This window comes from Meles meles, chromosome X (genome assembly GCF_922984935.1).
Source record: "Meles meles chromosome X, mMelMel3.1 paternal haplotype, whole genome shotgun sequence".
NCBI classification, from domain to species: Eukaryota; Metazoa; Chordata; class Mammalia; order Carnivora; family Mustelidae; genus Meles; species Meles meles.
The window spans coordinates 20,479,891-20,503,666 of record NC_060087.1 but is presented as its reverse complement, the minus strand read 5'-3'; the positions used below and the strand labels follow the sequence as shown (position 1 = coordinate 20,503,666).

Sequence of the window (23,776 nt, the reverse complement as noted above, 5' to 3'; positions counted from 1 at the left end):
AGGAAGAGAGACACTGGAGAGAAAGGCAGACTATTCCCTACTTAGACAGGGTCCTTAATAGATGCAAACAAATACACACATGCCTTGGGTTTCCTTGTTGTTGGGGATAAATGACTACTTAGATAATCCATGACAGATATGTGAAATTACTTTGGCCACCCAGTATCTGACAGCTATTTCTCACATTCTGAGTTTGTGAGGAAGGCAGACCCACCTACCACTTTAGAAGCTTTTGTACCAGTAACTCTGCCTGCAACCACAGGAACAGTCTTATGCTTGGCCATTTCCACAAAGGATTTTGAATTTGGAACTAGTGTCACAAAAAAACAGGGACATTCTTTCCATGTCAGTGGTAGCAGCTTCCCACTTCCTGCTGAGCAGCAATGGCAGAAGTGTGATTTTTTTTACCAGTGACTTCAGCTTCAGAGCCCTGCTATGTGCCTACCTCTGGGATTCCTAGTGATTCCTAAGATCTATAAGATCTTCTCACAACCTTTTCTTCCTTCCCTCCTCCTTCCCTCCTCCCCTATCTTTTCCACGTCCTTTTCTCTCAAATCAGCCAAAGTCTGTTTCTGTTGCTTGTAACTAATATCTCCAGCTGACACAGCATTCTGTTTCTTTGCTTTATTCTCATTCCAAAGTCACCAAGCAATCTCCTAGTTAGTATTTCAGATACTTAAATACTGGGACAGAGGAATGCTCAACAGAAGATGAGAGCATTCCTGTGTTTAGAAAATGATGATCCTCACTATCAGTTAATAGGTATTTACTTTACTTAGAATGTGTCCCTTGTGAGTTTAAAGAAAGCAGGTCTGTCCCCAAGAAACTATCTCTGAGTGTTCTAAGGAAATTGAGTCAGTATTCACAATACTAAGAACAAAACTCTTTCAGGCAAAACAATTATAGCAGAAGGTGGTTTTTAGATCAATTAAATGGGGGAGGGGCATAATCCTGAGAGGAATTAATGAACAAAAATGTTCAATTCTCTTCTCTCTCCCCACTTGCATTTTAATTTTTTAATGAGTAAATACTGTGAGATTCCAGAAAAATCAACAGCAGTTTAAATATGTGTCATCTACGTAGATATGTTCCCCTCCCTTCCCACTGCCCAGCCAACCCATTATACCCTGTGAAGTTTAATCCTGGGGAATAGAGTATGAAACACTTGAGTCTAAAGTCTTTGTCCTTAAACGACTTGATCTCTAATCCCTGCCACTCTGGTCACTTCCAGACAGAAAAATCTGTTTTCTTAAGATGGCCATGATAAATAATTAATGATCAAACAATAAAAGCAAACAGAACTCTGCATGTATATCTTAACTAGACAGCATTAATTAAACTAAAAACTTGGAAGGCGAATCAGCCAGGTTTGAGTACTGTTCTATGTAGAATTATTTTTTAGCCATCAACATCATTGCATCTGAACCCTTTCCTCAAACCTACTACCGCACGATCCTCTTCTTCCCGCCCTAGTAGGGAACCATGTCCTCAAGTTAGTCCACATGAATTATTGACCAATGGGCAAATCTTTTGTGATAACTGAGCCCTGGCTCACAGCATAAATATGCAATGTCATTGTGAATAAAACTTGCCCCCAAAGACAAATAACTGTACTAATGCTTCAGAACCTTCTAAATCAGCAGCATGAACTAACACTTGGCAACAGAAAACCAGATTTCATGTGGGAATTATTAAAAGTATTGGGGCAAAGTTAAGAAAGACTTGAAAGTTAGGAGACTGATCATGTAGTCAGTCAATAGTGAATTTTAGGAAAGGATGGTAGCATGAGGGCTTCTTAATTTGCATATGGCCAGCATTCTATAAAGCGGAGAGCATGGTTCTCAACTTTCGCTGGTAATTAGAATCATCTGAGCAGTTTTTCAAAGGTCCAATGCCCAGTGGCTCCCCAAACCTATTAAATCAGAATTTCTAAAGATGGGATTCCAGTGTCCAGCCAAAGTTGAGAGCAAACAGTCTAAGAAGACATTGCTAAGATTTTAGTCATCAGAAGGATGGTTAATGTTGACATAAATAATCAGTCAGGCACACCACTTTTCATGAAGAAGCAGGGCTCATTTCCCGTCTGTTCTAAAGACTTTCACTCGTTAGTATCTTACAGCATTCAGTATGGTGGCTTCCTTTCAGTGGAATGATGTCTGGTTTACCTAAAAGATTCATGCAAGCCCAGCACTAGCTTTCTTAGAAGTAATGTGAAACCACCGCTCTTGTTAAGATTCTGTACTGATGAAATCAGTCTGACCACATCTCCGTGATATGAGCTAGGGAATGGACAATCATTTTACCTCCAGAAGTCATCACTTTTTGTTTCATCTTATCACCCTCTGGGTTCCTTCCACAGTAACGACAACTTAGATTTCATTTCCCTTTGTCCTTAACTACTTATTGAATAATTTCTGCCAGAAAAACATTCCCAAACAGTTGTTGATAGTTCAGGCACAGTCAAGAGTTTGTTTTATAATCATCTGCTTTAAAAGATCATCATGGGGGCACCTGGATGATTCAGTCTGTTAAGCATCCCATCTGACTCTTGATTTTGGCTCAGGTCATGATCCCAGGGTTGTGAGATCAAGGCTTACGTCAGGCTCCATGCTCAGCACAGAGGCTGCTTGTCTTTCTCCCTCTGCTTCTCCTATCCCCCCAACCCCCATTGCTCACTCTTGCTCTTTCCCAAATAAATAAATAAACAAAATCCTTTTTAAAAACTAAAAATAAAAGATCATCCTGGAAATGAAAGGTGTTCAAAAGTGGGGGAGGATGGGGCGCCTGGGTGGCTCAGTGGATTAAGCCGCTGCCTTCGGCTCAGGTGATGATCTCAGGGTCCTGTGATCGAGCCCCGCATCAGGCTCTCTGCTCCGCGGGGAGCCTGCTTCCTCCTCTCTCTCTGCCTGCCTCTCTGCCTACTTGTGATCTCTCTCTCTCTGTCAAATAAATAAATAAAATCTTTAAAAAAAAAAGTGGGGGAGGAACATGTCCCCTAGATCAGACATTATTAGCAAGGTAAGTCTGCTGAAACTTACGTATATGTGTACAAATCTGATGCTTTCTGGACCTGTATATGTTTCCTTGGATCAAAAACAAAGATCATGTCTTGATTGATCTTTCATTTCCTTCCATTGGCATAAATGTTTAATGGTTAGGTTAGCTTGATGACTTAGTATATTATATCTAAATCTCTTTAATACAATGGGCATGTTTCTGAAAATTCTTGTCAATATTTCTTGTTTTTATTTTTTTTAAAGATTTTATTTATTTATTTGACAGACGGAGATCACAAGCAGGCAGAGAAACGGGCAGAGAGAGAGGAGGAAGCAGGTTCCCTGCCAAGCAAAGTGCCCGATTTGGGGCTCGATCCCAGGACCCTGGGATCATGACCTGAGCAGAAGGCAAAGGCTTTAACCCACTGAACCACCCAGGTGCCCCTATTTCTTGTTTTCACATGTTGTAGTCTGCCTTACACGTTGTTGTTTGTTTGTTTGTTTTTTTAAGTAAGCTTCTCTCCCAACATGGGGCTTGAACTCACCACCCTGAGATCGAGGGTCACGCTCCAACCCACTAAGCCAGCCAGATGCCCCTGACCTTACATTAAAACTAAACTTTAAATTTTAAGATAGTTGTAAATTCACATGCAGTTATGAGAAATAATACAGAAAAAAATCCATGTTTATCCTTTACTCAGTGTCTTCCAATGGTAACACTTTGCAAAACTATAGTACCATATCACAACCAGGATATTGACATTGATACAGTCAAGGTACAAGACATTTCTATCTCTAAGATCTCTTATGTTGCCCTTGTATAGCCACACCTGCTCACCTCCTGCTCAACTCCTACCCCCATCCAAACCTTAACAACTGGCAACCACTAATCTGTTGTCCATTTCTATAATTTTGTGTACAGGTCTTTATAAGGACATGTTTCATTTCTCTTGGGTAAATACTTAGGAGTGGGATTGCTGAGTCATAGGGTAAATATATGTTTAACTTTAAAATAAACTGCCAAACTGTTTTCCAAAGTGGCTGGGCTATTTTACATTCCCACCAGCAATGTAGGACAGATTCAGCAGTACTATCCATTTTAATTTTCATTTTTATTCTACTGGTTATATATTACTTCTTCATTGTGAATTTAAACTTGTGTTTCTCTGATGACCAATGTGTTGAGTATCTTTTTATGTGCATATTGGCCATTTGTAATTGTTTTCTCATCACTGTATTTGTTCTTTGTTTCTCCTTGTTCCTTGTTTCTTTTTCTATTTCTCAGGTTTTAATGGAGCATTTTATATGATTCCATTTGATCTCCTCCCTTTGCATAATGTTTATACTTCCTTTTTCTTTTAAGCTTTGTTAGCGGCTGCCCTAGGGTTTACAATATACATTTAAAAATACTCTAAGTTCACCTTCAGATAACACTGTACAGCTTCACATGTGGTGCAGGTACCCTATAAGTGAGTATGCCCAATTCCTCCCTGCTGTCCCTTGTGATCTTGCTGTCATTCATTTCTTATCCATACACTCTAAACACCCAGTACCTTGTTACTGCTTTGCTTTAGTTATCTTTTCAATCAATTAAGAAAAAAAAACTTAAAAATTTTATTTTACCAGGGGTATCTGGGTGGCTCAGTCAGTTAAGCATCTGACTCTTCATCTCAGCTCAGGTCTTAATCTCAGGGTCATGAGTCCAAGCCCTGTGTTGGGCTCTATCTACACTGGGCATGGAGTCTACAGAAATAAATACTTACATGAATAAATAAAAATTGCATTCTACCTTCATTTATTCTTTCCCTGATGCTCTCTTATACTTTGTGTAGATCTCAGTTTCTGACCTGTATCATTTTCTTCTGCCTAAAGAAACTCTTTTAACATTTCTTGAAGGGCAGGTCTACTGGCAAACAATTCTCTCACTCTATTTGTCTGAGAAAGTCTCTAATTTCTCTGTTTTTTTTTCTGCTTTAGCAGCTTTACTTTTTTAAAAGACTATTCATATAATGAAAAGTTATTTCCAAGTTGCATTTTAAAATAAAAAATATAAGGTGCCTGGGTGACTCTGTTGGTTAAGCAACTGCCTTCAGCTCAGGTCATGATCCCAGGGTCCTGAGATGGAGTCCCATGTCGGTCTCCCCCTGCTCTGTGGAAAGCCTTCTTCTCCCTCTCCCTCAGCCTGCCACTCCCCCTGCTTGTGCATTCTCTCTCTCTCTCTCTCTCTGTCAAATAAATACATAAAATCTTTAAAAAAAATAAAAAATATAGAGGGACCTGTCCCACTTAGTCAGTAAACATTGTGACTCTTGATCTCAGGTGATGAGTTCAAGCCCCACATTGGGTGTTGAGCTTACTTTTAAAAAAATGTGAATGCAGGGTGCCTGAGTGGCTCAGTCATTTGAGTGTCCAACTTTTAGTTTCAGCTCACATAATGATCTCAGGGTCCTAAGATTGAGCCCCATGTCGGGCTCTGTGCTCAGCACATGGAGTCTACTTGTCCCTCTCCCTCTACTCTCTGCTCCTCCCCCTGCTCTCTCTCTGTCATAAATAAAATCCTTAAAAAAATAAAACTAAATTTAAAAATGTGAATTTGTAGTGAATAGCATTTCATTTACTACAGGAGAATAATCTCTCAAAAATGGTGATTATCTAAAACACTGAAAAAAATGACCACTCATTAAGCAGGTTTCAACCTTTTCATATTAAATATATGGACAAGACCTAAATAGTATTAGAAATAAGTGAAAAGTTTCAAAGTTGGCATAACATTTATGGTATCAGTATTTCAAAACTCCATAAAAGCGACAGAAATTTAAAAAAAAAATCATGAGCAATTAAACTGGAAAAACATAAACAGAATTATTCCATATCTGCAATAATGGAAATTCACATGAGGGCCAATCTATATATTTTTCATGCAATATTCTTTGTTCTCTGGGCTGTACACACCAACAAAGTCAGAATAAATGAAATAAAAAAAGAATAAATGAAATCAAAAACATTTCTGATCATTGCTAAAAAATTGTTTAAGGATATCCAAATATCTTGTTGCTATTATGTTAAGCAATTCCAAAGAATTTGTTTTATTTCTTAAATTCCGCAAGTTATACTCAACCCCATCTTCTTCCTTCACTTTTGAAAGGTAATTTCACTGGATATAGAATTCTAGGTTGGCAAGTGTTTTTCTTTGCCCTCCCAATAGGTTAGTGACTTCACTCCACTCTTGACTTGTTTGCCTAATAAGAAATATGTATTTGGTCTTATCCTCAGTTCTGGCACAGAGCTCCTGAAACACTTGGAATTTCCTCAGCGGTGAGAACTGGTAAGGTGTCTTTTGTTTTGTTATGTTCTGAAATGCCCCTACCCACACATTGGAAATTGAGCCTCAGAACACTTATTACATGGTTTCTGATGAGAAGCCCACTGTAATTCTTATTCTTATTTTATAAATAGTTGCCCACCACCGTGCTCCCCCACTTCTGATTTCCTTTGAGATTTTTACCTTGTCCAGTTTGGTTTTTGTTTGTTTTTGGATTTTTTTGCAGTTTAAATAAGATATTCTTAGGTTTGGGTTTTTGTCATTGTTGTTTGTTAGATTGTTTCAATATTTATCTTGCTTGGTGTTCTCTGAGGTTACTGGGTCTGTAGTTTTTTGTCTGTCACATTAATGACCAATTCTTTGGAAGGTTTTTGGCTGTTATTCAAATATTTCTTCTGCTCTCTTTTCTCTTTCTCCTCCTACTAGTATTTTCACATTGTTCCCCTACTTCTTTCCCTTACTTCAACAATTCCAATTTATTTCCTTGAAGTCTCATCCCATATGAAATATGGTTGTCTTTATTTCTCCTTAGGTGGGACAGGAAGGCTGGAGAAGCCTGAAATTCCCTTTCCTAACCAGGAATAATATTGCAGTATTGTCCTCTGACAGAGTCTTGCCACCTGAAGAGTAGGTCTTCATGACAGAGAGCATTCTGGGAAGCTTTCCTGATGGTTATTCTTCCTCTTCTTCTGCCAGGGTCTCTAGGGGATATTTCTCAGGTCCTCAAGGTGAGAATCTGGTGGGGTTCCTGGAGGAAAAGCCCACAAAAGTGTGGGGTCCTTTCTGTGATTGCAGTCCCAGGAATTTCTTAATTTCATGTTAGTCCATACTCAGCCTCCAATAATTTATTAAAATTACCATTTAAGTATTTCCATCAGATTATGGTTCCAGGTGCTTCTGTTCCAGGTGAGCAGATGTCAGCTAGGAGATCTCTGTACGTGCCTATCTCTCTAGGTTTAGGGCTGGTAATTCTCCCCGTTATCTCAGTTCTCTGATGGGTCTAAGAAAGGTCACTGATTTTCAGTTTATCCATATTTTTCTTTTTTTTAATTTATTTTTTTAAATATTGTATTTATGTATTTGTCAGAGAGCATGTACACAAGCAGGGGGAAAGAGCAGAGGGAGAGGGAGAAGCAGGTTCCCCACTGAGCAGGAAACCAGTGACATGGGGTTGGATCCCAGGACCCTGAGATCATGACCTGAGCCAAAGTCAGACACTTAACCCACTGAGCCACTCAAGCACCCCATCCGTATTTTTCTTGATATAAGGATGGTAGCCACAACTTTCAAGCACTTTATATGTGGAAGCTAAAGCCAGAAGTCTCTAGGCCAGTTCTTGTGTATATTCTTTAATGAAATATTTGTTCAGATTGTTTGCCCACTTTAATTTTTTAATAATTTTTGAAAAAATATTCTGTTTATTTATTTGAGATAGAGCATCAGTACGGAAACAGCAGAGGGAAAGTGATAACCAGACTCGCTGCTCAGCAGGAGGCCCAAAGAGGTGGGGCTCCAGCCCAGGACCCTGGGATCATGACCTGAGCTGAAGGGAGATGCTTATCGACAGAGCCACCCAGGTGCCCCTAGAACTTTTTTTTAAGTAGGCTCCCCATCCAACATGGGGCTTGAACTCACAACTCTGGGATCAAGAGTTGGATGCTCCACTGACTGAGCTAGCCAGGCACCCCTCCTTTGCCCATTTTTTAAAAAATTTACTTATTTGTCTAATTATTAAATTATAAGAATTTTTATATATCCTTAAAGTCCTTTATAAAATGTCTTTTGCAGATATCTTCTCCCAGTCTGAGGCTTACCTTTTCATTTTCTTAACTGTGTCTTTTGAAAACAAAAATTATTCTTTTTTATGTCATTCAATGTATTCCTTTTATTTCTTTATGGTTCATGCTTTTTGTGTCCCAAGAAATGTTTGCCTAACCCGAGGTCATAAAGATTTTTCTCTTTTTATACCCTAGAAGTCTTAAGGCTTTCACATTTTACACACATTTTACGTTTTTCAGGTCCATGATCCATTCCATGTTAATTTTTATATATAATGTATGATAAGGATCAAGGTTCATTTGTTGCTTATGGAAATCCAGTTGTTCTAGAATCACTTTAATTTTTTGATTGTGCTACAATACACATAATGTATAGGTAATCATCTTAACCATTTTTAAGTGTATAGTTCAGTAATGCTAAGTACATTTGCATTGCTGGACAACAAATCTCCAGAATTTTTCATTATCACAAACTGAAACTCTGTACCCATTAAACAATAATTCTTCATTCCTCCTCCCGCCAGCCCTTTACAACCACCATTTTATTTTCTGACTCTATGAATGTGACTGCTCTGGGTACTTCATATAAGTGGAATCATACAGTAATTTTTTTGTGTGTATGGCTGGCTTATTTCACCTTAGCATAATGTCCTTGAGGGTTATCCAGTTGTAGCAGGTTTCCAAATATCCTTCCTTTTCAAAGCTAAATAATATTCCACTGTGTGTATATGCAACATTTTGTCTATCCATTCATCTAGTGATGGATATTTGGGTTGCTTTCAGCTTTTGGCTATTGTGAAAAGTGTTGTTATGAATGGCACTTTTTAAGGCAATTTTTTTTAGAGATTTTATTTATTCATTTGAGAGAGAGATAGAGCATGAGCAGCGGGGAGAGGACGAGGGAAAGGGAGAAGCAGCCTCACCACTGAGGAGCGAGCCCAATACAGGACTCCATCTCAGGACCTGGAGATCATGACCTGAGCCAAAGGCAGAGGCAGAGGCTTAACTATCTGAGCCACCCAGGTGCCCATAAGGCAATTTTTTAGAAGTAGTCACTACACTAGGGACCCTGGGTGGCTCAGCTGGTTAAGCCTCCAACTCTTGGCTTTGGCTCAGGTCATGATCTCGAGGTTGCAGTATTGAACTTGGTGTCAGGCTCCATGCTCAGTGCTGAGTCTGCTTGGTGTTTCTCTCCCTCCCTTCCTACACCTCTTCCCTCACCCCACTTGTACTCTCTCTCTCTCTCTTTCTAAAATAAAATAAATAAATAAAATCTTAAAGTAATCTCTGCACCTAATGTGGGGTTTGGGCTCACAACCCTGAGATCAAGAGCTGTCTGGTCTACTGAGTCAGCCAGGCACCCCTAAAGGCAATTTTTTTAACCATTGATTTGTCTTGGGACTTTAATAAAAAATCAATTTATTACATATACGTGGGTCGATTTCTGGATTTTCTATTTTGTTCCCTCTATGTATACTAATAGCAATACCACACTGTCTTGACTACTGTAACTTTATAGTCAGTCTTTTTTATTTTTTTATTTTTTTTAAGATTTTATTTATTTATTTGACAGACAGAGATCACAAGTAGACAAAGAGAGAGGGGGAAGCAGGCTCCCCGCTGAGCAGAGAGCTGGATGCGGGGCTTGATCCCAGGACCCCGAGATCATGACCTGAGCCTAAGGCAGAGGCTTTAACCCACTGAGCCACCCAGATGCCCCTATAGTCAGTCTTTTTTTTTAAGATTTTATTTATTTATTTGAGAGAGAGAGAGGGCAAGAGCAAGTGGGGGGAGGGAGAGGAACAAGCAGACTCTGCACTGACTGAGCCATCCAGAAGCCTCTCAGCTATGGATATTTAAGAGGTTCTTTTGTGGGACAGGCCACAGGTTAAATGATTTCTAAGAACTTCTACACCTCAAAGTATCAATTTGTGTATCAACTCTAAAAATGGTGATTATAAGAGAAATACACTCAGATGTCCTGTGAAAATCTATGGAGAAAGAGAACAACATAGAACATTTCCAAACTCTTTTATTTACTTATTTACTTACTGGTTTTTAATATTTCCAAACTTTTGATTCAAGAAAATGAACTCAAATAACCTGAAATAAATCTTGAAACAAGAAACTTTGGACTGGAGGGTGGAAGCTATATGCACTGAAAACTTCTTAGAAAAGACTGCTGAGAAAAATTAAAGAAAACATACAAAAAGGGAGAACTGTGCCATGTTCATGGGTTGGAAGACTCAAAGTTGTGAAAATATCTATTTTCTCAGGGCACCTGGGTGGCTCAGTTGATTGGGTGTCTTCCTTTGGCTTGGGTCATGATCCTGGGGTCCTGGGATGGAGCCCTATGTCCGACTCCCTGCTCGGTGGGAAGCTTACATCTTCCTCTCCCCACCCTCTCCCACCCCCACCTCTCCCCACCATTCTCGCTCTCTCTCTCTCACAAATTAATAAAATCTTCAAAAAAAGGGGGGAGAAGAAGAGATGGTGCAATGATTTAAAAATATGTATTATCCATTTTCTCCAAATTAATCTATATATTCAGTACAATCTGAGTCAAAAATCCCAGCAAGCTTTGTGGTAGAAATTGACTCCATGATTCTAAAAATTATATGGACATTCAGAAAGACCTAAATTAGCCAGAATAACTTTGAAAAGGAAGAACAGTGTTGGAGAACTCAGACTCCCTGATTTTAAGATATTTTTAAAAATATTTTATTTATTTATTTGACAGACAGAGATCACAAGTAGGCCGAGAGGCAGGCAGGGGTGGAGGGGGGAAGCAGGCTTCCTGCTGAGCAGAGAGCCCAATGCAGGGTTCGATCCCAGGACCCTGGGATCATGACCCGAGCCGAAGGCAGAGGCTTTAACCCACTGAGCCACTCAGGCACCCCAGCTGATTATAAGACTTATTATAAGGGGACCCTGGGGACCATGATCCTGGGATGGAGCCCCACATTGGACTCCGTGTTCAAAAGGGAGTCTCTTTGAGGATTCTCTTTCTCTTCCTCTGTCCTTTCTCCCACCCCTACCACCCCATTCCCCCCTCCATTCTCTCAAATAAATAAATCTTTGAGAAAAAAAAAAGATCTAGAGTTGAAGGTGAAGATGCCCTTTTGTCTTTGTCTTGGTGGGTGGGAGACTGGAGGAGGGAAAAGGAAAAAAGAAACAACGTACTGGGTTCCTTTGGTCAAGCACAGAAATTTTGTATCATTTTTACTGGTGAACAGCAAAAAGCCATGGGAAAGATATAGAAGAAGTTACAAAATATATCATGTTCAGTTTTTCTTCAAGTCAGGCTCACACCAGGCAGAAAGTCAGTTTTCCTGTCAGAGAGAAAAATGTCTGCAAAACCCCAGCAATCCATGAAAATAGCTGTTATGAGGTGAGCAGAAGAAAACCATCTCGGAGTTACTTGGCTTATAGCTCTAACACCTTACAGAAGTTCCATTAATGGCCCAGTGGATAAACAAACATGCTTCTTTGCCTGGAGCTTGGTTGTTTCAGCAAGTTACTGCAAACTACAACGACTGTGTGCCTGAAAAGAAAGCTAACAAATTCCAAAGGTCCTTGCTTCCTACAGTTTCTCAGTGCATTTGTTTTCCCTGGACACCAGCTGTTCTCCAGGTCTGAACTCCATCTTAGCATTATTTGCCTCTAGTCCCTTCAGGAGCAGCTCCCACCGTCAAACCAGATTGCTTGTCTTCGTGCTACTTTCCTACCCACTCAAAGCCAAATTGAACGAGAAAAAAAATAGCGCAATTTTGAGGTCAAATTAATATGTTCATCAACAAAATGTTTACCGAACCCTTGTGTGTGCCAGTCACTCTTCTAGTCACTGGGACATCGGCAGTGAAGCAAAGACCCTGCCCTTTCACTCTCCTGGGAGAGACCCATAGCAAACCAGTATACGTCATCTGTCCCTAATGAAGTCAAACAAAGCAGGGTGAGGGGGAATAGAGAATCACGAGTTGGGGGTGGTAAAAGAGATTATTGAAGTTGGGGAAATACTCAATGTAACGGTACCTTATATACTGATTTGTAAGGCCGCGAAGACTGGTACTGCTGTAATGGCCTTCAGATTTTCACCTGGTTGAGGGCTTGATATGAAGTCCATGCTCAGTAAATTCAATGGAATATGCAAAATACCTAAATTCTACACTTGCACTTGGACATGTCTTCACAACATTTAGTCTATCACCTGAAAGTGCAAAGTCTAAACTTCGTATTCCTTCTTCAGAACGATTGCTAGATAGTTCCAGGGGCTCAGGAAAAGAAAAAAGGCAGGGAGTCACAGGAAGTCACTTTCCCATCTCCTTGTCTGTTCCCTGGCTTCGTCTCTGCACTAACACCCCAAACCACCCTTGGGGGAACTCATCAGTCAAAGAATTTCTAAGCCCAGTTGACTAAGACATTCATAACAGCCTTAGATGAACTTATCCGTCAAAGAGTTTCTAAGCCAGTTATTTGGCATCGGCAGGGCAAAAGACGAGAGGCAGTTAATAAAACGTTTCAGGGATTCATTTACTCATTAACAGTCATTTTCAAGGCAACTACTATATTCCAAGGACTGTGCTAGAGTTGGAGCAATTTATCTCATCTTAGTCCAGAATCTAGCCTTGAGTCACTTAGATTCAGAAAATCATATTGTTCATACATTCAGAGATGATTAGATTTTTGATGACAAACTACCTGTAATTAACTATAATTAAAATAACCAGAAAATGCTTATTAATCCATTAATTTCTACAGTGATTTCAAATACCTCTAGCCGGGCCTGCTGCTATCATTTGTGGGGTCAGGGCAAGAATCTGAATGGAGGTCCGTGTATCATTCATCTAAATATTTAAAAGTTTGAAATCATGCTAACAGACTGTGTGTTCATGTGTATATGGCAGAGGGGAGAGGAGCAGAGCCAAAGACCCTCCTCTGTGCTGCACCACAGGGTGGCCCAGATATCCAGATTCTGTTCACATTTTCCTGCTGAAAGAAAGCTCCACCGCCCCTCATGTCCAGGGATATGCAATTCTCTGGGGAGGTTACTCCCGGGAGGATGGCACCGAAGAAGAGGCCACATGAGTTCTGAAAACAGGGTGGGACATTTGGGTGGAGAACTCAAGAATTTTCTAGGGGTTGGGAGTGTGAGGGCCTCCAGGCATGCACGTGTCCATGGCTACACAGACTCCTCAGAAGAGAGCTAATACAGGGCCCTCTCAAATTGAGCCCCATAAAGCCTAATCCTGGGCACACTCTGCCGGCTAGTAAGGTATCAGAAAGGCCAACAGAATGCTCCTGGGGAATTTGTGTGAAAGAAGGGCAGTTTCGTCAGCTCTGGAGCTGAGGCCTAGCTGACCAACCACATCTTCCAACAGAGAACACCTCACTTCGTGAGCTCTGAGAATACTTGTTTCCCAAATTCAAGAGTGTATCTCTTATAATGGGACTGACACAGTTTGCTTCCCTGAAAATGCCCTTTTCCCCAAGGCTCAGGGGCTGCAAAGATTTCCCAAAGATTTGGAGAATTAGGGGCTAAAATCCAGCCCTCCCTCTGTTCACCAAATTGGGCTGCTGGGCCCAGAGTAGCATCCTTTTCTAATTCACACAAGGTACCTCATCCAGTAGCTGGGATCTGCTGCCCATCCTTGTCCACCTCTGTGGGCCTGGGCAACTAGGTTCTACCCACTGACACAACTCTCGGGGCTCTGGAGAGCCCCTTATATAGACCACAGGGGATTGTTCATAGGGATCCCCTGAGACCATTTATCTTATGGGACTCTCAAAAGCAGACAAGACCCCAGAAAGCCACCAATAAGTGTTCAGATAATAGACATCTTCATGATCCAACTAAGTGGCTTAATTGAATGACCTGAGCAGATCTGTGGTAAGAATACACTGTGGTGTTGTGTTGGCGGCCCTGTCTCCATGCTGTTTGCTCTAGAGCCAAAATTAACCATAACCTAGCCTCTGAACTTGCTAATGCTCATGACGAATAATCACCTCCTCTAAGCAGGAATTAACTGAGAAGAGATTGGCAGTGGTTCTTCTTTTGGATGTGTGATGAGAAGCTCAGAAATATCAAATGCACTGTTATTCTAAGAGATGACAACAAGAGGCAATTTCGAAATAAGCCTCTTGTGTGAACCATTGGGCCTTGATGACACGAGTGGTTTTTTCCATTGCTGACAAGAGCGAACCAGTGCGGGTAGAGGTGAATATTTTTTTCGACAGCTGAGCCAGGTTTGACTTGAGTTCCAGAGAAATCGTCTCTTTGAGCCCATCCGTGTGTGCTGTGTCAGTTTTGCCAGAATTTCAGTGACTCCAGTGGATCATTCTGGGAGAAATAATGTGCCCAGGACTTGGACTTTTCTATTTCTCTTGCAGTTGACTAAGTGCAAGCCACCCCTGGCATGTGGTTTACCTCTGATAGGCAATTTCAGCCTCTTTGGGGTGGGGGATGGTCTCTGGCGGGGGAGAAGGAGGAAGAGAGGAAACCATAGGAATGAAGAAGGAAAAGGTATTTGAAAACATGCATGGATCTGAAAAGAATTTTTGCAGGTCGAAGGGGGAGAGACTGACCCAAATATGACATCTATTTCCTTGGGTTCCTCAGTCACTTCTAGATGCAAGTTCCATGGCATTTTCTCCCTGTTGCCCTCCAAAATCCCCTCGTGCTGAAGATTCTCTCCTACGGTCCTAATATTGTTTGGAAAAATAAGTGTATCAGCCTTAGCTTAGCTGGAGAAGGAGAGCCACTGTGAGCGGGAGAGAAAGGGATTTCTCCCAGGAAACAGACCTGGCGCCTTGTGGGAGGGGTGGAGGAGCGGAGGTGGGCAGGGGAGCTGGATGATGGGAGAAGTTACCCACCTGGAAGTCAGAAGCCCAGCACATCCAGCTGCCAAAGTGCAGAAGCTACCCTCCCAGAAGCCACCAGAAGCTGTTCCTACCTCGGTGGTGCTGAAGAAATGCCTGATGGGGGCTCCGGACTGCCGTTGTTTAACAAGGTCAGCAGGTGCGACGAAGATCTGGACCCAGAGCCCAAGGGAGTGAGGTACAGCTGGGACCTTCTGTCACCAAGCCCAGCCATGACAGCCTGGGGAAAGTAAAGGCCGTGACTTCACACTCACCTTCCCAACCTTGTGCAAATCCCTCTCTTGGTCAAGTCTAACCCAGAGCCATAAGGGAAGGGCATCCTCGGAAGCGTGATTCCGGCTCGCCAAGTGAGCACACTGCACACCGCACACCACACCGCCCCTGCCGGGCAGAGGAGCAGCGAATTCCCTGACAGAGCTCCTCCAGCAGCCAGGCCTGCCCCCCAGACAGAGAAAGTGCGGGCTGATGGATGGATCTTCAGGTTGAAAGTCTTTAACCGATCAGAGCAGGTTTTCTCATGCTGGAGACTGGAACGTGTGAACAAGTGACTCCGACTTCTCCCACTAGCATGAAACAGGGAAAATCTTTTCGTGGCGAAGGTGAATTTAGATGGATAGCCATCTTCGTTCTGAAACGAGGTAGGATACATTAACAGCAGCGTTCTGCTGTGGCCAGAGTTAAAAAGAATCCATTTCTGGGAAAGGCCCCAGCACATGCATATTTCAAAAGCCCTTTTAATACACTTATTCGAGGGGGAAATAACCTTACTGCAAACTGGGAAGATTCTACATGGTGAAAACGCACCAGTCCATTCATCAGTGGCATTTAGAATAGCTCCTTGGCAGAGAAAATATTTATTAGGATCCAATTTTTCTCTATCCGTGTTCTCCTCTTTAAAAAAAGTGCTGAGTCGTGTATTAACACTTCAAGGTCTTGACTACTTTTTATCTTGAAAAAAGGCGAGAAAATGTTTGTCATTCCAGGAGCATAATCAGTTGAGCGGGCACACAATGACATAGTTAATTCACCAACGGAATTTGTTGCCATAGCTCCAGGGAGGGACCGGGTAGATTAAACAATGGCCTTTTTCACGAGGGCAGCTTCCTCCACAACCTGCCTGTCCCCCGCGCCACAGGCCGTCTCGGAGCGCCAGTCCAGAGCACAGCAGTTGTCAGTGAACAACAGCCCGGAGGGGACAAGGGGAGGCCTATGGTAAATAAAGCAAGAACACCCAGCACCTTCGATCTCTGCTTATTCAGTCACTGGGACGTGACTAGCTCCTCCGAGAGCATCTTCAAGCTAAACCTTTGGTCAAGTTCACCGGTGAATCCAGAGAAGGACAATTTCACCGTGTGACTGGAAAGAACTCCAGAACGAAGAGAGACCTCTAGAAAAAGAGAAAGGGGAGCAGGATCAGACATGGTGGGCCACCAGGAAAGCACCACGGAAGGGGACGCCGGGGACAGTGGCACTCCCACATTCTGGCGCAAGGTAACAGTAACATACATGCTTTCTTAGTGATTTTTGCCTCTTTGAATATCAAAGTCGGTCCAAAAAGAGAAGTCCTGCGTATTTGTGAGTGTAATGGCTCTGTGTTAATTAATAGAATCACACTCGAAATGGAAATAGTATCCTCTCCATCTTAAGGTGATAAAAAAGAAAAATTGTGACTCATCTTTCGTTATCCCCTGACTGAGTATGCAAGCTCCCTGGATAGAATTAGATGACAAGAACAGATTCTCTTTCTTAAAAAAAAAAAAAAAAAAAAAAGAGTCAAATCAGTCTGAGAAAATGTAGGTGGTTCAAGGCAAAGAATGATGCTGTGGGAGCCTGAGGGCATTGGAGAAGTGTTTTAACCAAGCGTTCATTACCCTATAAAATGAGAAATTTTCCTGTTAGAAAAGTCACAAAATCCTGACACCTATTTCTGAATTTCTTGGAATGCAATTATCATGGAAGTGAGACCACCTCATATGGTCTTTTATTTGGGGGGGCGGGAGGGTGCCCAGGGGAATGTGCATTTTAGTGGAGCCTTGTTAAACTAAATGAGTTCTAGACAGAAAAAGTTTAGGTGGTGGGATGAAATAGTAAGAAGATTTCAGATGAAGTGAAGAAGAGATTAGGGCCAAGGGAAGCTTCCTGGCAATGCTATGTTTCTGCCTCACCATGAAGCTGATTTCCCACCACACCGCTGAGAGTGGTTTCTTGGGTCTCAGGACATCAGCCCTGCTCTCTGGAGTTTCAGCATCTTTCAAAACCTCCCCATGCCCCTCCGAGTGCCTGTGGATAGCACCACATGCCTCACAATGTAGTCTGGGCCCACAGCCACCAGGCGCTTGAACGTGACTGGTAGACCATTTCCCCTAACTGGTCCCTTCTCCATTCATCTCGGTATTGTCTCTGATTTGGAAAAATGTATATGTTGAGGACTCATGAGTTTTACCGGCTCATTTTGTTGAGTAAATGGGGGAGTCAGGAGGTATTTTAGTCATTCGTTTATTCATTCTTTCATGCCTCCTTACAAAAATAGATTTGAAATAGTATCAAAACAACTGGATTCAGTTCTTGACTGCTATGAATAAGGAAAGTGGAGATGATCTTTCTATGCCCCGTCATGTAGAATTAAGTCTGTGCAAGTAATCACTCTGTTCTCCCATACCTTTTGTGAATTGGAAAATAGCCAAAGTCTTCTCATCTCATGGGTCTCCCAAGAGCATCACTTACTATAACAATGGCTGCAGTTTGGGGACATGTGGCTGCCTCAGTCAGTAGAACATGTGACTCTTGATCTCAGAGTTGTGAGTTCGAGTCCCACATTGGGTGTAGAGATTACTTACAAATGAAATCCATAAAAAAAAAATAACGACTGCAATTTTTAGCCCTTAGTAGGTGGCATGTACCTTGTTTCATGTGATTACATCCAACAAAATTGCTTAAGCTCCTAACTACTTGCCTCTTCTGCTAATTTGTACCTGTGAAACTGTACTGGGTTTATTTAATCTCCTTGGGGAATCAAGATGTTAATCGGAACAATAACAACGAAGTGATTGTGCTGACATTTTAATCACCCATTTTGTTTCTCAGTGTACTTTTGGTACACAAACTGACCTCAACTTCTATAAATTTAACTTTCTGATTTCCACTGCTTTTTTTTTAAGATTTTATTTGCTTGTTTGGGAGAGAGAGACAGAGTTAGCAAGAGAGAGCAGGGGCTGGGAGGAGAGGAAGAAGCAGGCTCCCCGCGGAGCAGGGAGCCAGACGCAGGGCTCCATCCCAGGACCCTGGGATCATGACCCGAGCTGAAGGCAGCCGCTCAACCAACGAGCCCCCCAGGCGCCCCTCCCACTTCTTTTGTGCACCATACACTGATACTCCCAAGCTAATGGTACTGCTTTCCAGCCACTGGTTCTAAACATTGTCATTAAATATTTTATCTGAACAGAGAGGATAGTTATGAATTTAATAATATTTATGAGCTTCCTAGGAATGCAAACTCCCTTTAAATGAGAGGGCTGGTTATTCATTTTCCGCATATTTAACTCTGGTACTTGATTGGCACTTATTTGGAAATCAGAGAATGCCTGAATACATCTCAATTCCTCTTACTCCAAATCCTCTAAGGTAGCTATGATTTATATTTTCATTTTCAAGTGAGAAACTGGAAGCTCACAAAAGTTAAGTAAAATGCCCAAGTTAGTAAGGGTACAGTACAGCCGGAATTCAGGGTCTTGGATTCCATTTTCACATTTTCTTTAAGCCTGCACTGTCAAATAAGGTAGCCACTAATTGCTTATGGCCATTTACATTTTAATTAGTTAAAATTAAATAAAATTTAAATTTTAGTTCTTCAGTGGTCCTAGCCACCTTTGAAGTGCTCAATAGTCACATGGAACTAGTGGCTACCTCCTTTGGACAGCTAGAATATTACATCATCGCAGAAAGTTTTATTGGATAATACTGTTTTAAGTTGTAGCATCTCTTTTCAATATGTTGGCACATGTCCTCAAAATACATTGCAGTTCTAAGTAATAAGGATTTAATATTTTAGAGTAAAATTTTATTCATTGGAAGTCTCCTCATTTGCATAGCACCAAGTTAACTTTGATCTGCAAATTAATAATATAGATAAGAGTCAAGGAGACATTAAATGCACTTCAGAGACCAAAGATTTTTAAGCACCATCAAATAACTCCAGAAGCACTCACTTAGATGCAAGCAATTGATATGATAATTACACATCGTTTTTATTTATTCATTAAAACAGGATCCCCTAAGGTGCCCTGGTTAGCCTAGTTCTTTATGGCAAACCTTCTGCTATTTCTAAATTCTATGTAAAATCATTTTATACTACTGATTTACCTTCCTCTCTTCCGTTGAGTCATTAAGGAAATTAGTAGCATAAAATACTATCACAATAAAAATTTTATGAGCTCAAGATCTAATTCTGAAACCCTTGCTTCTTCCACTCTATCCCAGGATACCCTGGAAGGAGTGCTCCTGTGGGCCCCCATAAAGCCTGGAACACAGGAGAGGTTCTATAAATATCTGTTGATTGGCTGACAGAGACAGTTCTTTCAAGATGTTACTCATTGGAGGGAACCCTGATTTTCTATAGAGAATTCATGGATCAAAATGAAAACTCTCTCATTTCTTCTTTTCCCTTTACCAGTCTTCATTGTGAGGTAAGGGCTTCCTATCTGAAAGGAAAGATGATTTCCAGGCATTCGGTGGGGGAGGACAGGAGCTCAGTGCACTCCTGCCTGAGGATCTGGAACTAAACCCGCCAACTCCTTCGGCAGGGAGAGCTGCCTTCCCAGGACACCAGTCACCGCATAGGCCCATCAGTTCTTAAATACTATGTTGACCCCATTTGCCAGGTAATATCCTGGTTCTAGGTAATAGAATAAAAGAAGAGGATTTTGAGCTACTTAGAGAAGAATGACACTTGAATTTCTAAATCTTTAACAGAGGTGGATTCTTGCAGCTTGCTCGAAACGGTCATACCAAAGATGGGTTCCTTTTTAGTAAAGAACACAACTCATTTCCTCAATTTAGTGGTTAGCTTCAAAGAATATGGTTTGTCACTGCCCTGTCTTTGGTGAGGAAGATCTCTAGTATGTAAGCCATAAGCAAAGAAAGAAAAAAATAATTGAAACAATATGAATGTAGATTGAACATTTAGTCTTTCTTTGGAGGGAATTAAACAATTTGGAACATTCCAGATTTCTGAAGTTTAGATATCTGAGCATCTTTTAAAGGCACTAAGCCCAAGTAGATATTATGTTTTTACTTTTTGTTCCAAAACACAATTAGAACTTCTTTCCTCTCCTCCATCTGTAATTCGTTCACTTTATAGCAACAGGCATGTTATTTGCACAACGTGCAATTAACACAACACAGTCTTTGCCTCCTTTGGAAACTATATGGTAGACTGACCCAAGGGTCCCTGGTCCTGTTTACACCAGTCAACAGATGTGTGATCACTGCCATGGGCTGCTCTGCTGATAGTTCTCACCCTGGAAATTGATGAGTAGTGCACACGCTCCGTGCTTGTTGCAACTGAATATGGGGTTCCGGAGGACACTAATCTCTCCCTAAACTATAGATGCCCACCCGCTGTGGTCCTCTAAGCAAGCTTTGACTATTGGGCATCCTGGAAATCTTGGTGAGCTCACCAAAATGGCTCAATTTTTGCACACAAAAAGTTGTGTAGTGAGAAGTGAAACCTGTGTCTGCTGAAACCTCGGGTTCTTCTAGCCTTTCCGGTACTGGAAACTACGGGAAGAAAAGGAATCTTACTGGTATCTCTTATTTTTGTCCTTTATTCTCAGAAAGTTGGAACTAGCTCTGACGTGCCATGGAGCAAAGGATATATGAGAAGGGGCATCCAATTAATCTTGCCCCATTCTTGCAATGAGGACTTATAATGTGAAAACATACCCTTTATTTCAATCTCACCCAGGTATTAGAGCATTTCAATTTTTTTCAATTTTGATACTTTTCTTTTTTTTTAAGTACTCTCTATGCCCAACGTGGTCCTTGAACTCATAACCCCGACATCAAAAGTCACATGCTCTTCCAACTGAACTAGCCAGACACCTCTATAAGAGCACTGTAAAGTTTTCTTTGACTTTTCATGAACTAGAAATTTTCTCTCTCTTTCTCTCTCACATACGCACACACACGTACACACAGATACACACATAGAAAGAGAAGAGAAAGGAAAAACAATGGAAAGTATGGCTCAGGATGAAAAGAAAATAATAGCTGCTTCACATCTCTCCTCTTCGTTTCCATTAAGTCTTAAAGGTGCAGAAGAATTTAAATGTTAATTTTTTTAAAGCAAAGAATGATATGATTAGATTTTAACAGTACCATCATATTTATTTAAAAAAAATCAATCATTGGGTGTCTGTGTGGCTCAGTCATTTAAGTCGTTTAAGCATCTGCCTTCAGCTCAGGTCATGATCCCAGGGTCCTGGGATTGAGCCCTGCCTTGGGCTCCCTGCTCAGTGGGGGAGCCTGCTCCTCCCTCTCCCACTCCCCCTGCTCTCTCACTGTGTCTCTCTGTCAAATAAATAAATAAAAATCTTTTAAAAAATCAATCATTAAGTGCTTGCTCTACCTCTAGAGTCCTGCTCTACATATTCTTGGAGAGTGCGGACATCCATCTTAGACACATGGCTCCTCATGTACTGTAGATGCTTAGTAAATGTTTGTTGAATGAGTGAGAGGAAGGAAATTAAGTCCGTGTTCATTCTGTATCCATCTTGCCCAGAGAGAATCCTGAGTTTGTTCATCGAAGGGCAACTCTAGGTTGTCCCGGAGAATGAACAAATTTCAACACAGCCTCTGAGGCATGCATCATTGTTGGGTAGACCGATTTCAACTTGACTCCAGCCTCTAAACTGCGTGCCTTTATCATTAATGCCTGCAACAGAGATGTAGCGATCACTGTTTACAGGACTCTCTACCCTAGATCCTGCCAGAATCCTAGGGTTGCTGTAGGTTTGTGATCTACTAAAGCCAGGTGGGATCGCTCAGAGATACAAGAGAGGGCAGATTCCCTCTCTACAGTTCTTCCTCAGCTTCCCCAGAGACGTGCAGAGCTGGATCAGCCTCCAAGAGAGATGGGAAAGACCTGTCTACAAGTCTACTTGTCTACTTGTCTTGTAGACAAAACAAGACTTGTCTACAAATCTGTCCCATGAATTCTTTTCCATGCGGCTACTAAACCTTCTCTTAAGGTGGCAGTTGAGGGACTTTTGTAAGGAATTTTGTAAGGAATTGTAAGGAATTCAATACAAAAATGGAGAATGAAAAAAGAGCTTTGTGGGGTTTTTTTCCATTATACAAGGTAGGAGAGTTATAATCACCAAGAAGCACAATAGAAGTCTTTTTACCATTTATGATGGGGACTAGTAGGTTAGTTAACTGAAAAATAAAATGTTTCTGATAAAGAGTTGTTTGAAAAAAACGGTTAATGCATACGTTAAATATTTTGCTTAAACTTAAAATAGATATATTATTAATTGGTCAATCCTTTAATTGAACCACTGATTAAAGGTCTGTATTGTCTTTTATTCATAAGGTATACACATATGCAACAGCTATGATTTCTATTTTTGGTTTATTCTAAGTGAAGTGAAAACTCAAGATATTTTCAAAACATTAAGTATAGAATCCTAGATTTGGGGGGATTTTGTTCCCTATCTTTTACAGTTGTCTTCCCTCACCAAATTCAACAGCAATTTTTAAAAGCCACATGACTGTTTATCTTTCCAGAACAATTTAATTTCTTAAAAATAGCTTTTTTGCATCACTTTTAACAGTTTATATAACATTTAATTAAACTGTATCATTGCAGTCATAATGGTATAAATAGGTTTGGGGAAAAGTTCAGTTAATTCTTGGAAAATGTAAAACTCAACTATTCAGAGCTAAAATACCCAGGCTTTCTCAAGAGTAATTTACCAGTAGACAGAGCGTTCAGAGTGCTCCGAGGACCCTTAGGGAAAATGGAGAGCCCTGGTTAATTCTGTAGGTTGGTTAACTTAGAGGTTGTTTAAGGGAATCACTCTTGTTCCTCTCTAGACAGAAAAGGTTAAAAATAATAGTAACCAGAGCAGGAAGGACATATTTTTTGTGTTTGTCTTCCATGCTTCGAGGGTCACTACATTATTTAATGAGCACCTCCTTTGTAATAGGCACTCAGGAGATTCAAAGAGCCATTCCCCCCCTTTTTTTTAAGGTTTTATCTATTTGACAGAGAGAGCGAGCGTGCACAAGCAGGGAGAGCAGCAGGCAGAGAGAGAGGGAGAAGCAGGCTTCCTGGTGAGCAGGGAGCCCGATGCGAGGCTGAATTGCAGGACCCTGGGATGGTGACCTGAGCCAAAGGCAGATGCTTAACCAATTGAGCCACCCAGGTGCCCCAAGAGCTATTCTTTTTTTTGTTGTTGTTAGATTTTATTTATTTATTTGACAGACAGAGATCACAAGTAGGCAGAGAGGCAGGCAGAGAGAGAGGAGGAAGCAGGCTCCCTGCTGAGCAGAGAGCCCGATTCGGGGCTTGATCCCAGGACCCTGGGATCATGACCTGAGCCGAAAGCAGAGGCTTTAACCCACTGAGCCACTCAGGCGCCCCCCAAGAGCTATTCTTTTAAAGATATAATCCACGTCATAAAGGGTATAATTCATTGTTGCTTTAGTATATTCACAGGGTTATACAATCCCACACAGTTTAGTTTTGAGATTTTCATCATCCCCCCAAAATTGTACTCATTAGCAGTCCCTCCCCAGGCCGC

General features: G+C 41.3%; 1 protein-coding gene across 1 annotated transcript in view; it reads left to right on the top strand.

The window, feature by feature from the left end:
• The first annotated feature begins 16,193 nt into the window (after positions 1–16,193).
• Positions 16,194–23,776, top strand: part of PCYT1B (phosphate cytidylyltransferase 1B, choline) — a 124,704-nt gene continuing 117,121 nt past the window's right edge. Inside the window, exon 1 of the mRNA XM_045995711.1 lies at positions 16,194–16,463. Within this exon, the coding sequence (XP_045851667.1) occupies positions 16,392–16,463 (72 nt within the window). The 5' untranslated portion in view covers positions 16,194–16,391. The remainder of the gene's footprint in view (positions 16,464–23,776) is intronic.